This window comes from Azolla caroliniana, unplaced genomic scaffold, assembly GCF_043228905.1.
Source record: "Azolla caroliniana isolate FFs.n. ecotype wild unplaced genomic scaffold, voAzoCaro1.0.p SCAF_3, whole genome shotgun sequence".
NCBI lineage: Eukaryota > Viridiplantae > Streptophyta > Polypodiopsida > Salviniales > Salviniaceae > Azolla > Azolla caroliniana.
The window spans coordinates 17,680,628-17,693,893 of record NW_028230438.1 but is presented as its reverse complement, the minus strand read 5'-3'; the positions used below and the strand labels follow the sequence as shown (position 1 = coordinate 17,693,893).

The 13,266-nt window shown below is 35.5% G+C and overlaps 1 protein-coding gene across 1 annotated transcript; it reads right to left on the bottom strand.

Annotated features, from left to right (window-relative positions):
- Positions 1 to 6,806: 6,806 nt before the first annotated feature.
- On the bottom strand, positions 6,807 to 11,260 carry LOC147866367 (rhodanese-like domain-containing protein 4, chloroplastic). The gene is made up of 8 exons (XM_087316809.1): positions 10,408 to 11,260; positions 9,135 to 9,237; positions 8,952 to 9,038; positions 8,619 to 8,693; positions 8,472 to 8,546; positions 8,092 to 8,172; positions 7,492 to 7,797; positions 6,807 to 7,223 (listed from the first exon to the last, which is right to left on the bottom strand). Exons 1-8 carry the CDS (start codon positions 11,163 to 11,165, stop codon positions 7,176 to 7,178), a joined length of 1,533 nt encoding a protein of 510 aa, XP_087172935.1. The 5' UTR covers positions 11,166 to 11,260; the 3' UTR covers positions 6,807 to 7,175.
- Positions 11,261 to 13,266: the final 2,006 nt, after the last annotated feature.

The following is a 13,266-nucleotide window of genomic DNA, read 5'->3' as shown; positions in this document are numbered from 1 at the left end:
TGCGGTGAGATAGAGTTAGACCGACTATTAATGGAACCTTAATGAGTTACTAGCGGCAATATCATTAATCACAATACACGCGTAGGATAAATTACACTTAGCACAAAACGGTAATTAACAATGATTAAGATACAGAACAACAACACTCTATTAATTATCCGCAAATGATTACAATCTAACCGGCCCTTTTTATAGGTCTCTGGTTTTAGGTACAAACCGGTGCCAACCAGCAACCGGCTACAAACCGGTCCGGATCCGGATCAGCATACCGATTCCGTGTCCGTCCGTTCGCTTCTCAAATCATAATAATTCTATATAAATATATAATCAGCTCCCGGTTATTAATTATCCCCTCGTTTCCCATTCTGGACTTCCCTTGCCGGCCGGCTGACATCAGACAAATGCAATCTTCCAATAGTAAGAATAATATCCCACTACTTTGAGAAATAGAACTCCATCCAGTAAATAGCATGGCGCCCTATAAGACCCTTACAACCAAATGCGTTCTTGTCAAAAGGTATTTTCTGGTTGTTCGATCCCTTTACAAGTTGTAGTTGTATTTTCTGAAGCCTCAGGTTACCAATGCTATGAGCAAATTTGAAAGCAACTCTACAACAGTTAGTACTTAGTCCAAGGAAATATTCAACGTGCATCGAACTAGCCCATGCGGTGTGATTCCTTAAAAGCTACACATGTGAATTAAGAAAAGTAGCTTGCTCCTCACCATTTAGTGATAGATACTTTTGCCGCATTACCCTTGAGTTTACCTTTCCAAATTTATTAAGACAGAGATTCCCATAACATGACTTGCACGAACCAAAAACAATTTGACCATCTAAACATAAAAACTTAAATCACTTTATACTAACTTGTCAAGGAACTCTTGTGAATGTGAGATACTGATTTAGGCAAGATTCGTCACTAGAGATATCATCCTTGTCAATTTTTGCAGACCTTCCACTCATTTGGATACCACTTTCTGCCGGCTAATTCAAAGGTTTGATTGAGAAAAGTGAGTTTGAGCAATTACCAACATCACAGTTCACAGTTTGACCTAGGCCCTTTGAAACACTTGGGTGATGATACTCATTGATTTGGAAATATGAGTTGTTCAATAAAGCGTTGTCATAGTGTATTCCACACACTACGTGAAAACCATAAACTAATATATCCGATTTTAGATACATATAAATAAATAAATAAATAATATATCAAAATATTTATCACGTGCATAAGGCAAGATTCAAACCCTATACCTCCACGTAGCCAAACCTCAACTTTACCATTATGCTACCTTATCTTTAGTGTTTTATAAATAGATTTAATAACTATAAGTGCTTTATTTGCGCCTACCTTTATTAAAAGGTAAATGATGCATTTTTAGAGTGCGTGAATATTTTATAGAAAAACACAAGCAACTAAAAAGTGACTCATGCACATCTAGCGTGCATGAGCACTATATTTAGCAAATAAAAGCAAGGATTAGAAAAGCATCACATGCACATTTAGTGTGCATGAACATATTAGAAAAAAAGCATGTAGCTATGCTTAGTCTCTCCCATCACTATATAAGGATGGGGAGCACATTGTAGTTTTTGTTGATTATTTTTCTATAATGATCAATCAATCTAAAATATTCGTGGGATTCACGAATTTTGCCATCTAAATTACTCTTATAATCTAAATATTGTTTTAAATACACTAAACTCGTGGGATTCACGAGATTGCTATCTTACTTCTCTTTATACCTATTCTTTACTAGCCTTATTTGTATTTTTCTTCCTCCTAGTCCAAAACCTCGGCGGTTCCCACCCGACTCACGCAACGATCCGGAGCTGAAAGGCACGACACAGTAAGGGTCCACAAAAAATAAAGATGTTCTACTCAAAGCCAAAGACATCGTGAATAGCTTGAGTTGTTTGATAAAGCATAAGGGTCCACAGAAAATAAAGATGTTCTACTTGATGTAGAAGACATCGTGAATAGCCTGAGTTGTTCGATAAAGTGTAAGGGTCCACAAAAAATAAAGACGTTCAACTCGAAGCAGAAGACATCATGAATAGCCTGAGTTGTTGCAACACCTTCTTTCTAATTATTATTAATAACTATGTATATCACATTCACTATTATATAACTAGTAAATATTTAAGTAACTAATAACAAGTGACGTCAAAATTGGAATTAGTTCGAATTACAATTAGGTAATTTTAGAAACATTTGAAAATATTGGGAAAGTGAGGCAAAAATTTGAAAATAAACCAAATTTCTAGAAATAAACCAAACTTTTGAAAATAACCTTTCATCGTATTTAATTATTGGATTTTTTAATTTATTTATTTATTTTTAAAATTTAAATATATAATTTTAAATTTTATTTATTTATTTTTAAAATTTGACTATATAAAGAAAGGTTCTCCCCTCATTGTCTCCATCGTGTTTTAGAAGTCTAAGAGCTCAAGGGCAGTACAGTCAAGATTAGGTTTTCCTACCGCATGGATAAAAAGTGTTTCAGCCCTTTACAAGCATGCTTCTAGTTCAGTTTTGTTCGCTGGAGAATACGGGACATTATTTCCTATCTCCAAGTCTGTTAGGCAAGTATTCCCTCTTGCCCCATTTCTTTTTATCTTGTTTGGGGAAGCTTTGTCCTCCTACCTAAGATCGTCAACTGTTGGTATTAAAGGCATAGTATTACCTATTACAAAGTCCACTATAGTGGATGTTGAGTTTGCAGATGATACAACCCTCTATGTTGACGGGGAGATTGGTAATCTCGGCCAGGTAAAAAATGTTTTGCAGGTTTTGTCATATGCTACACTTGCATCACTTAACTGGAATAAGTCAGTTGGCCTTTGGGTGGGTGTAGAAACTCACCCTGTGTGGTATCCAGATCTTTCTTTCCAATGGCTTGATCATTAAAAAAAAAATAAATGGATTTTTAGCTAAAATATGATGCACTGCATTGGATTTCAATTGAAAATCCAAATTTCTTTTAGTTTTTTCATAAAACAATGAAATAATAAAAAATATATTGCATTTTCAACGGAAATCTGATGCATTGCATCGGATTTCAGTTGAAAATCCATGATAAATGAAAAGAATAAAAGAATAATCTTGGACTTTCAACGGAAATCTGATGCACTACATTGAATTTCCGTTCAAAATACATCATTTTAAATGGCCACAATCCATGATATTTTTATTTTTAACATTTCTTTTATGGAAAAAATAAAAAAGATAAGAAAATTTGAAAACAAATAAGAAAAAGTGGATTTTCAATTGAAATCCAATGCACTGCATTGGATTTCCATTGAATATCCATTTTTTCAATTATTTATTTATTTATTTATTTATGGGAAAAATAAAACAATTCAAACAAAATACAAAAAAAAATTCAAAAAATAAGAAAATTTGGAAACAAATAAGAAAAAGTGGACTTGCAACAGTCCATTGGATTTTCGTTGAAAATCCACTTTTTCAATTTTTATTTATTTATTTATGAGAAAAATTAAAAAAATCAAACATAATACAAAAAGATCAAAAAATAAGAAAAAATAGACTTTCAACCAAAATTCGATGTAGTGCATTGGATTTCCATCGAAAATCCATTTTTTCAATGTTTATTTATTTATTTATGAGAAAAATTAAAAAAATCAAACATAATACAAAAAGATCAAAAAATAAGAAAAAATAGACTTTCAACCAAAATTCGATGTAGTGCATTGGATTTCCATCGAAAATCCATTTTTTCAATGTTTATTTATTTTTCTATGGGAAAAATAAAAAAAATTCAAAAAATACAAAACAATTTCAAAAATAAGAAAATTTGGAAACAAATAAGAAAAAGTGGATTTTCAACTAAACTCCAATGCACTACATGGGATTTCCATTGAAAATCCATTTTTTCAATTTTTATTTATTTATTTATGGAAAAAATAAAAAAATTAGGAAATTAGGAAACAAATAAGAAAAGGTGGACTTTCAACTGAAATCCGATGCAGTGCATCAAATAATCAAATATTGTAAATAGAAAGTACATAATTAAATATCATAACCAAAAAGTTAAGAAGAAAGAATGCATCAAGCACATCTACTCTTACATTGGATAATGTTTATATACTAGTGTATGACTTATCTTTGACCAAAACAAGTTGTCCGCAACAAACCACAATGAAGGTACTAAAAGAGGATCTCGAATGTGACTTCAAACACAACACAAAGAAAAACAAGAAGCGTGACTCCTAACCTCGATGAGGTTGGATTGCAATTGAATGAAGAAAGTGCATTAGTTGTCATTGATGATGAGGATGAGACCTCATAAACTCTTACTAGTTCATCTAATGGGTATGAAGATGATGGCATAAACTTCGAAAATGATTGTCCTAATACGTTAATTGTAAAGGGAAATGATTGTAAAGGTCCCCTTCTTTCAGTACTCAATAAGACTTGGAAGATCATTACTGCTCTCTCGGAATGTAACGATACCAGCACCTCAGAAACATTAGACCAATTGGGGTATCTCAACTTTGCATTTGAGAACCTACTAGAAATGGATCTGGTCATTCAAGGGTCCAACTAAATTTATTCTCTTTCCATGGTTATTGGTGCATATGGCACTAACAGTTGGTCATTCAAGGGACTGTAGCACCCAATTTGCGGCAATGTGGCTTTTGCCATGAACCTCAAGAGACTACCAAGCATGTCCTATGGTCTTGTCTCTTTGCTCAACAAGTATGGAAGAAAGTCATTTCTTTATTCCTAACAATCAATGTCGGTTGCCTATTCTCATGGGGATCAGCGATGTGGGGAGTATTACATTCCAACTTGATGTTGTATGAGGCAAACGATGTTCATGAGGCAATGACAATACATAATATACGATTGATATAAGTTAGTCCCTTCCAACAACCTCAAAGCAAGTGCGATCTGTCCAGATTTGGAAAACAGAGACCACAATAACATTATGGGCATTATGGGCATTATGGGCATTATGGAAATATCGATGTAACCGACTTTATGATGCGGTAGACATTCATCTCTCAAATGTTTTGTTAGAGATATAGGTGAACTTGTTGGCAATAGTCTGTGGCCAGTATGATAATATGCAGGGTTCCCCAGATATTGTGAACAAGAAAAGGAAAAAGCTTCTTCACTTATGGAAAAAGTTGCCCCTGTTTACAATGTCAACTCAAGAGCCTCAATGGCAATATCGACTTCCATGAACTCTTTCTTGAATATCAATAAATGTAAACATCTTCTACAAAGTTCGAAATTTGGTCCTAGGATTATTTTACATCATTGTATAAGAAAAGTTGTAACCTCCTTGCCAACTAGGTTCAAGTTGTAGCGCCTTTGGGCGTTTTTTCTTAATACTATGAAGAAAATCCCTTAAAAATAAAAATAAAAAAGTCTAAGAGCTCAAGAGAGCTATCGTGTCAGCAATCGCCCTTTTTGCCTTCTTGTGTGCTTCATCACAAGCAAGTCAACATAAACAAGGGAAAGAAATTTGTCAGGTACGATTTATTCTACCTAAATCCTAAGAATCTAAAAGATTCCATAAAGATTCTTTTTCAACTTGATCAAAATTTTGGTGACCTCAAGTAGAAAAAAATATAGAATGGAAAAGAAAAGGGACTAGGGGAAGGTTGAAGGGGATCAAAAAGAGGGGAAGGTTTTTGTGGGGTGAGGGGATATGGAATTTTGGAAGGAATAAAGAATTTGGGTTGCGGATTTGTGGCTTTTTCTCTATCAAGAGTTAGGGGTTCTTGTTTGTGGTTCGCTTTGTATATGAAGTTAGGGTTTTTTGGTTTGGAGTTTTTTATGAGACATTAGGTTTCTCATTGGTATTTCTAATAATATAAGTACTTTTGAGAGGGAGAAAAAGAACAGGGCTGATATTCAATAGAGATTAAGGGAATGTGAAGCAAGATTCCTTGCTTTATTAAATCGACATGATATGGCCCCTTTTTAGTGGTTGCATACCTACCAAGGTTTTATCAACTTTGTAACTTCAACTCCACTCTTGGCAACTCCAATGCCTTTTCAGCCTGAGCGGCAATTATGTCCAAAGAAGAATGTCATGACTATGTATGTGAAGGCCACTTTGGTCTAATCGACACTTGTATACTTCTCTTTATTCTTTGTGGGTTTTTAACCTCATTTTGAGGTTTCCCACTAGTAATAAAAGTGTTACTAGAAACCATAAAAAGAAGGCTACTCTGGTGTCTCTCTAGCACATACAATGCTCCAATATTTGTGTTGATTTCAATGGGACATTTTTGTACTCCAATTTTGTTACACGTATTAATATGTACAAGGTTTTGTATAGGATGGAAAACTTTCCTCAAAAACTGCGGAAAATGTTCATGTCTGTAGTGGCTGTTTACATATAGAGATATTTCTCAGGTTTCTTATTTAAGTAGATATATTTTCTATATAATCAAATGAAATGTGTTATAAGGTGGTATGTTCTTTAGTTTGCAATGAACCCTAATCAAAACATTTAAGGTTAATTCTATAGAAGATATACATGTATGTAATGGGCGGTATGCAGAATCACAAGATACATCACAGTGAGATTCCTCACGTAAAAATAGATGCTTAACTACATCGAGTTATTTATTTCATAATCAAATGATTTGTGGTATAAGTGAGTATGGTATGTCATGAACCCTAATCACAACATTTAAGCTTAACGTTGCATAAGATTATTACCTTACTGTTGGGTTAGTGAAAATTAGCTATGGATAAGATCGTGGAACCCTGATTGCAAAAATGGGTATCCGATTTCTGAAAGATATATATTTAACTAGTTTAAAATATGGCTTTTATTGTGCACTAAGATAGCAAATTTGAGGAATGAATCCGCCAAATGTTAAGAAGAGAAAACAGAACCAAAAAAGAGGGAATAACAATGAAAATGGAGAAGTTTTGAGAGCAAAGAATATCTTCACAAGGGGGTGGGAATATAAATACATTGCATGAGGTGTGTTGCCGAAGAGAGATGGTTTCATTTATCAGAATGCATCAATCTACACCAACAAACATGGCCTCGTGGTTTTTAAACTCAACGGATTTTTCCAATATCCGCATTGAATAGAGAAGCAAACAGTATCTAGTTGCTTCCTCCCAAGAGGATATGGCACCGATGAGAGGAAAACAAATCTCCCGGAAAAGCTTCAAGCTTTTGTCGGCATAGGAGGAGGTGGTGGCTTCAAATCTGGGAACTGCAAGGGGGGTAAAACATTTCCAAACTTTGTGTTAGCTTATAATACCTGCAATGCATATATGCTTTTCTTTTCTTCAGTCTACTGTTAAAAAAAGTTTCAGTTAATAGTTATTATAGCATAACACAAATAACCCTAGAAGTTTTTAAGCAAAATGCCCTATAAACCATACGCCCGAGAGTTCAAATTCCTAAACCCTATCATGGGTTGTCACAAAAAGGATATCAACCTTAAAATTCAAAAAGATAAAAGATAATGAGATTTAGACCTGAGCATAAGGAGACAAAGAGGTTGAGGAGCTCGGGAGGACGGTACCAATGGCCACAGTCTCTTTTTTCTCTTCCACAACAACATTAATCTCCACATTATCATTTTTCTCCTTCACAACAACATCCACTTCCTCCTTCACAACAATGTCAACCTCCACACTATTGTTTTTCTCATCCACTACAACCGTGGCCACCGATTCTGTCTCCACCTCCACCTCTGGTGGGCTTTTAATGTTTAAGACTGCCCCATTTTTCTGGCTTGGAGCTATTTCCTCAAACTTTTCAAGGAGTGATCCACTAACACCCTGCCATATAACCAATAGGCAAAAGAATTCTATTGAAATTCCTATTAGCCAACTTAAAAATCACTTGAAATAAGGATTTGTGGAGATCACTTTGATTTTAAGGTTATATATTCACCAAAGGTTTTGGGTAGAAAAAAAATTGATCTTACCTTCACTAAAGTTTTTGTCTATCTATCTATATATGTATATGTATATGTATATGTATATGTATATGTATATGTATATGTATATGTATATGTATATGTATATGTATATGTATTACATAAGTTACATCTGGTTTAGGAAAAATGTTACCTTGAACTCATCGACAAGTTCTTTCGGTGCAACTTTGGTGTCGAGGAAAAGTTGGAGCTCTTGCAGGGTCTTTTGCCGATCCTAACATTATATGCCGAGAGTCGAGAGGTTATATGGCAAAAACTTTACATAGGAAACTTTTCAAAAATACCCCTGAAACTGGGTGATATATGAAAAGCACTCTGATATGAAAAAAAAATAACAGCTTGCTGATTTCTTTACGGAAAAATCTCAAAAATACCCTGCATATTGGATAACATATGAAATGTACCCTTATACAATATGAAGGGTACTTTTGAGACCAGCTCTCTGTTATCCCATCATATAAATGATCATTTATTTGTCACTTTTATAAGATATTTGTTTTCTTTTTATTTTACCTTTGCAAACAGGAACTTGTTTATGAAAACCTGAACAAGTGCTGCTGAACCCAGAAGTTGCAATGCCGTCTCAGCCTAATACAAAAGAGGAAGTCATTAGAAATGCTTAAATCATGACAAAACCTACAAATGCAAATATAACATTACCTCAGAGAACAGAACAAAACTGACGCCAGCGGCCGCTGCCACACCTAGAGATGCCGGAACCAAATTCCCACTCTCCTACGAAAAGAAACTCGTCCATTTGAGATCTTTATAGATTATTAGATAGTTTACTATCCATAGGGGAAAATCATAGGAAGCATGTCTTAATACTCTAGTCTTAAGTTCTTAAGTCTACAAGGACATCACCAATGGAGTTATAAGAGTTCCATAACATTGGATCTAGTAGTGTCTTAACCAAATAAAGAAATCGATCGATATAGTTTGTATACTACTCCTACACTATGCATAGCAGGTGCTACAAAACACAAAACTTACCCCAAACGTTCCATCAATCACATCTTTCAAAGCACCGATATCCAATGTGAAACCTTTGCGCGGAAGAAGCCAAGGAAGCTCATTTTTCTTTACAGATAACAAACAGGAGAAATTATATTGTTAGAGAGGGAGAAAAAATCTTGAACCAGAAAGTGAGAATCACTGGTAAAAGACGGTGCTTACTCGCCATCCGTTCGGACCTTCAGCACCATCCTTAATGGCATAGGCAAACTTGAATCCATTTGAAGTAGCCAATTTGGCCACAGAAAGAGAGTTTCCATCAAACCTGATTGCATAAGTTTTTTGCAAGATAAGCAATCATTACCAAAAGATACATACATCTGTGATGATAATTCATAAAGCTCAGGGACTCACTAAGCATAACTGATTGGGTTGCAAAACACTTAAAAATACAACCGGGACTAATCATTTCAACCAAGTATAAGTGATTGGCTCGTAAAATACTTAAAAGTACAATTGGGGCAAATCTTTTGAACTTTTTTGTATCATGTTTCACTTATGGTGTTGGTTAGTACTAGAAATGCTTACATGTTTCACAAACATTGTCAGGCATCATTCCAGAACATGTTCATCATAAAAGATAGTCAATATGTTTTCTTATCCCCGCTAGGATATCTTCTTTCGCCACATTAAGAGGTAGTAAGTTTGCTAGGATATCTTCTTTGGCCACATTAAGAGGTAGTAAGTTTGCCCGTATCACATGATGCCAGATAAAGAGGTAGTAAGTTTGTTAGTATCATATGATGCCAAAACAAGAGATAGAAAACTACTCTAATACATGCATCTGAAGTTCACATTTTAATTGTGTAGCCTAATGGTACATTCAAAATGTATATCTCAAAGCTAGTATCATGCTTAGCCAGACAAACATTCAAGAGGAGCTTAGCTAACCTCATAAACATATCCACAGTCTACATTTTCCATGATAATAACACTAATCCTAGCATCTAATACAGTCTATATTTTCATCACTTAATCTAATGCTAGGAATGTTTTGAAACAAATATATCGGGAGGATCATAGCTTACAATATGCTAGATAAATGAAGCTCTTGATGATATTAAGCTCTACTTCTCCTCTATATGTCTCATTGATCTACGAAAATTTCATAGGAGAAAAAAAATTCCAAGCACTTCTTCTTGATTTGAGTTCCATCTTATTAGAGATTTGATGTATCAAACATGGCATTTCTATCCGAAAGGTCACAACTTAGGAGTATGTTCATTTGATTGATCAATAATAAGTAAGTTGTGATCTATGAACCATTATCTACACACGATTGTGTAAGCCCTTAATTATGTGCATTATATGTGTATACACACACACATACATTCATATTAAGTTAATCATATATGTAAACCAAAGATCGTGACTTTCATTTCATATTAAAGGAAGATTGAAGAAGGAGAAAGGAGTAGTATGGATGACAGCGTACTGGTCAAGAATGTAGAGAGTGGTATTGGACGGGTCTTTGAACTTGGAAAGAAGCTTCTTCAGGAAAACCTCGTCTTGATCTTCAACATAAGGGATTTGAAAGAACCTCTTCTTGATGCTTCGGAGGTCTGGACTACCTTCAATTTTCACATCTTGGACAGTCCTTATATCGAGAAGGAAGCCATCTTCACCGCTTGTTTCCAGCTTCTTAAAGACCTCCCTGGGGGAGACAATGGCGTAGGGTTTCTCTTCTCCCTGCGAGAAGAAAAGGCGGGAAATGAGAAGAGGGATACCTATCGCCGCGATCCCACCGATCACGGCCACAGGATTCTCAGACACGAACCCTGACACGGAATCCACAATGCCACCAAGGTCCAGGTCCAACGAAGGCAATGGAGAAGCTGCATCAAATGCGGATGTGGCATCAATGGTTCCCTCAGATGTGGTGCCGGGGGCGACAATGTCGTCGTAGGAGACAGTGGCAGAGGCGGGGCCTACAAGCGGGAAAAAGAAAGCGGAGGAGAGCGATGGAAATGCAGCAGCAATGGCAGAAACAGAGGAGGAGGTTGTGGTGGTACTGGTACTGGTAGCAGTCGATGATGATGATGATGATGATGATGATGGCGATGGCGATGATGAGGGGCGATTTGGAGGTGTTGTGGATGGGGAGAAGACGATAGAATTGGGTTTGGGTTTAAATGGGGATGAGATTAGGGAAGAAGGGGAAGGGGAAGGTGGAGTAAAGAGCTCCATAGCCATAGCCAGAAGCAAGAAAAATCAGAAAGAAACAGAGTATGTGTGTCTCTGTGTGTCTCTGTGTGTCACTGTGTGTGTGTGTGTGTGTTTGAGAGAGAGAGAGAGAGAGAGACTGTGTGTGTGTGTGTTTGAGAGAGAGAGAGAGAGAGAGAGAGAGAGAGAGAGAGAGAGTGTGTGTGTGTGTGTGTGTGTGTGTGTGTGTGTGTGTGTGTGTGTGTGTGCGTGCAATGTACACCCCACCTTGTGGATCAAAAGAAGTGAAGAAATAGAAATGCAAAATGTATACATATGTTTATGTGATAACAAAACAATGTAGTGTATAAATAAATATATATGTATGTAATATGTATATCACACTACATACATATATTGTAATTTGTTTTGTTATCCCACTAGGAATCGGCAACAGCGGATTGGTTCAGTTTCGGCTTTACCCGGTTTGGCCTTGCCCAAACTCAAACCTTGTTTTGGGACGTTTTTTTAAACCCCAACCGTACCCGATCTCTAAACTGGTTTGTCCCCCCAAATGCTCTTACCAAACAGATGGAAACCCATCACGTCTGAAAATGAAGAGCTACAGAAATTTTTCCCCTGATGTAGTTGGGAGGTTGCAAATGGCTTTTGTGCGTATGTGAAAGGGGACCTCCGATCTTGGCCAACCCACTCATCACTCTCAACAGTAGCAACAATGTAGTTGTGAGGTTGCCAGTGACTTTTGCGCGTATGTGAAAGGGGACCTCCGGGCTTGGCCAACCCATTCAGCTTCAACTTTTGGATTCCGCATAGAATACATCTTCGATACCAATTGCATCTTCATCACAACTAAATTTAATTTTTATTTCTGGCTTGTGAGGATGAGATGGAAACTTAGGATCCTCTGACCGAACACCTTCTTTCTTGTCCCAAGTTACTCCTAGCTTCTTTAACTTCTGTTCATGGTTGGCATCCAAGTAGCATTCCATGCATATAACACAAAAAATTATTCACGTGGAAGTTGCTAAGGTGGGAGCATAGATATTTATCAAACAAAATCACTCGTTTCTCACCAAGACAATTCTGCATTTTAAGGTATGTTGAGTACTCTATCATAATTGTATTCAAATTCAAGGTTCGGAAGGATCAAAACTCTATCGAGAAGGGTAGCAATTTGAAAATGGTTTTTGATGCACAGAAAGATGGTTTGAGAATTGACATGATGTGCATATGTCAAAGAGGATTTGCCATGTTTCAAGATCCAAGTGAGCCCTCCTTTAACTTTGGATTGGATGTTATCCACAATCTAGTAAGTAGAGACTCCTTCACCATAACATCCAATAGTTCCATTCGTTTGATATGGTGACAATAAGATTGTTAGAATTTTAATTTTGCTTAACATTAATTAACAAGTCTCCCTTACCTGTTGTAGGTTATCTCATGTAGGTTACAGGCTATAGTAGATTGTGACCCAAAAAATTTTAAAAAATAGAAATATATATAAATAAATAAATTTGATGTAAAAATTCTAAATAAATTTGGCTTTTGTGCCCCCAATTTAGGGTGATTCTTTTTCCAATCTTGGATGCTTTTATTTTTTCCACTCAAATTTCATTGTGCGTTACTGCTATTATTATTATAATTATATATATTTACTTATTTATTTTCACGCATTTTGTTAACCTATGCAATGTATATATATATATATATATATATATATGTATTAACATACATATCGATATATTGCTATACATCTATATTCTTAAACAAAAATAAATAAATAAATAAAATTTAGATGTGCACTCAGTGACACACACTCATCATTCTCGTATTTGAGAGCATTTATTTTTACAATCAAGCTAGATATAATTAATTATATCTATGCAAATTTTCTTGCCCACACAATTAACAAAAACTTTGATGAACCATGAGATTACATACATTTGTGAGTTCTATTGTTAGATAGATGAGTATCATGTGTGATCAATTTGCTCATTATGAGGAAACAAATATTAATAGATATCAAGATGACTTAAGTAAACATAGGCATTCTCTTTTGCATTTGTTTTGTGCAATTCGGGGTTCCGGATTGGACAGAAAGAGCTGAAACCACATACATGGGCACACTTTG

Bases quoted from the DNA above. Each gene is read 5' to 3' on its own strand.
- LOC147866367 (XM_087316809.1), bottom strand. From the start codon at position 11,165: ATGGCTATGGAGCTCTTTACTCCACCTTCCCCTTCCCCTTCTTCCCTA. The intron at 9,238-10,407 runs GTACGCTGTCAT...TTATGCAATCAG, and splicing joins ACTCTCTACATTCTTGACCA to GTTTGATGGAAACTCTCTTT. The intron at 9,039-9,134 runs GTAAGCACCGTC...TTATCTGTAAAG, and splicing joins AAGGTCCGAACGGATGGCGA to AAAAATGAGCTTCCTTGGCT.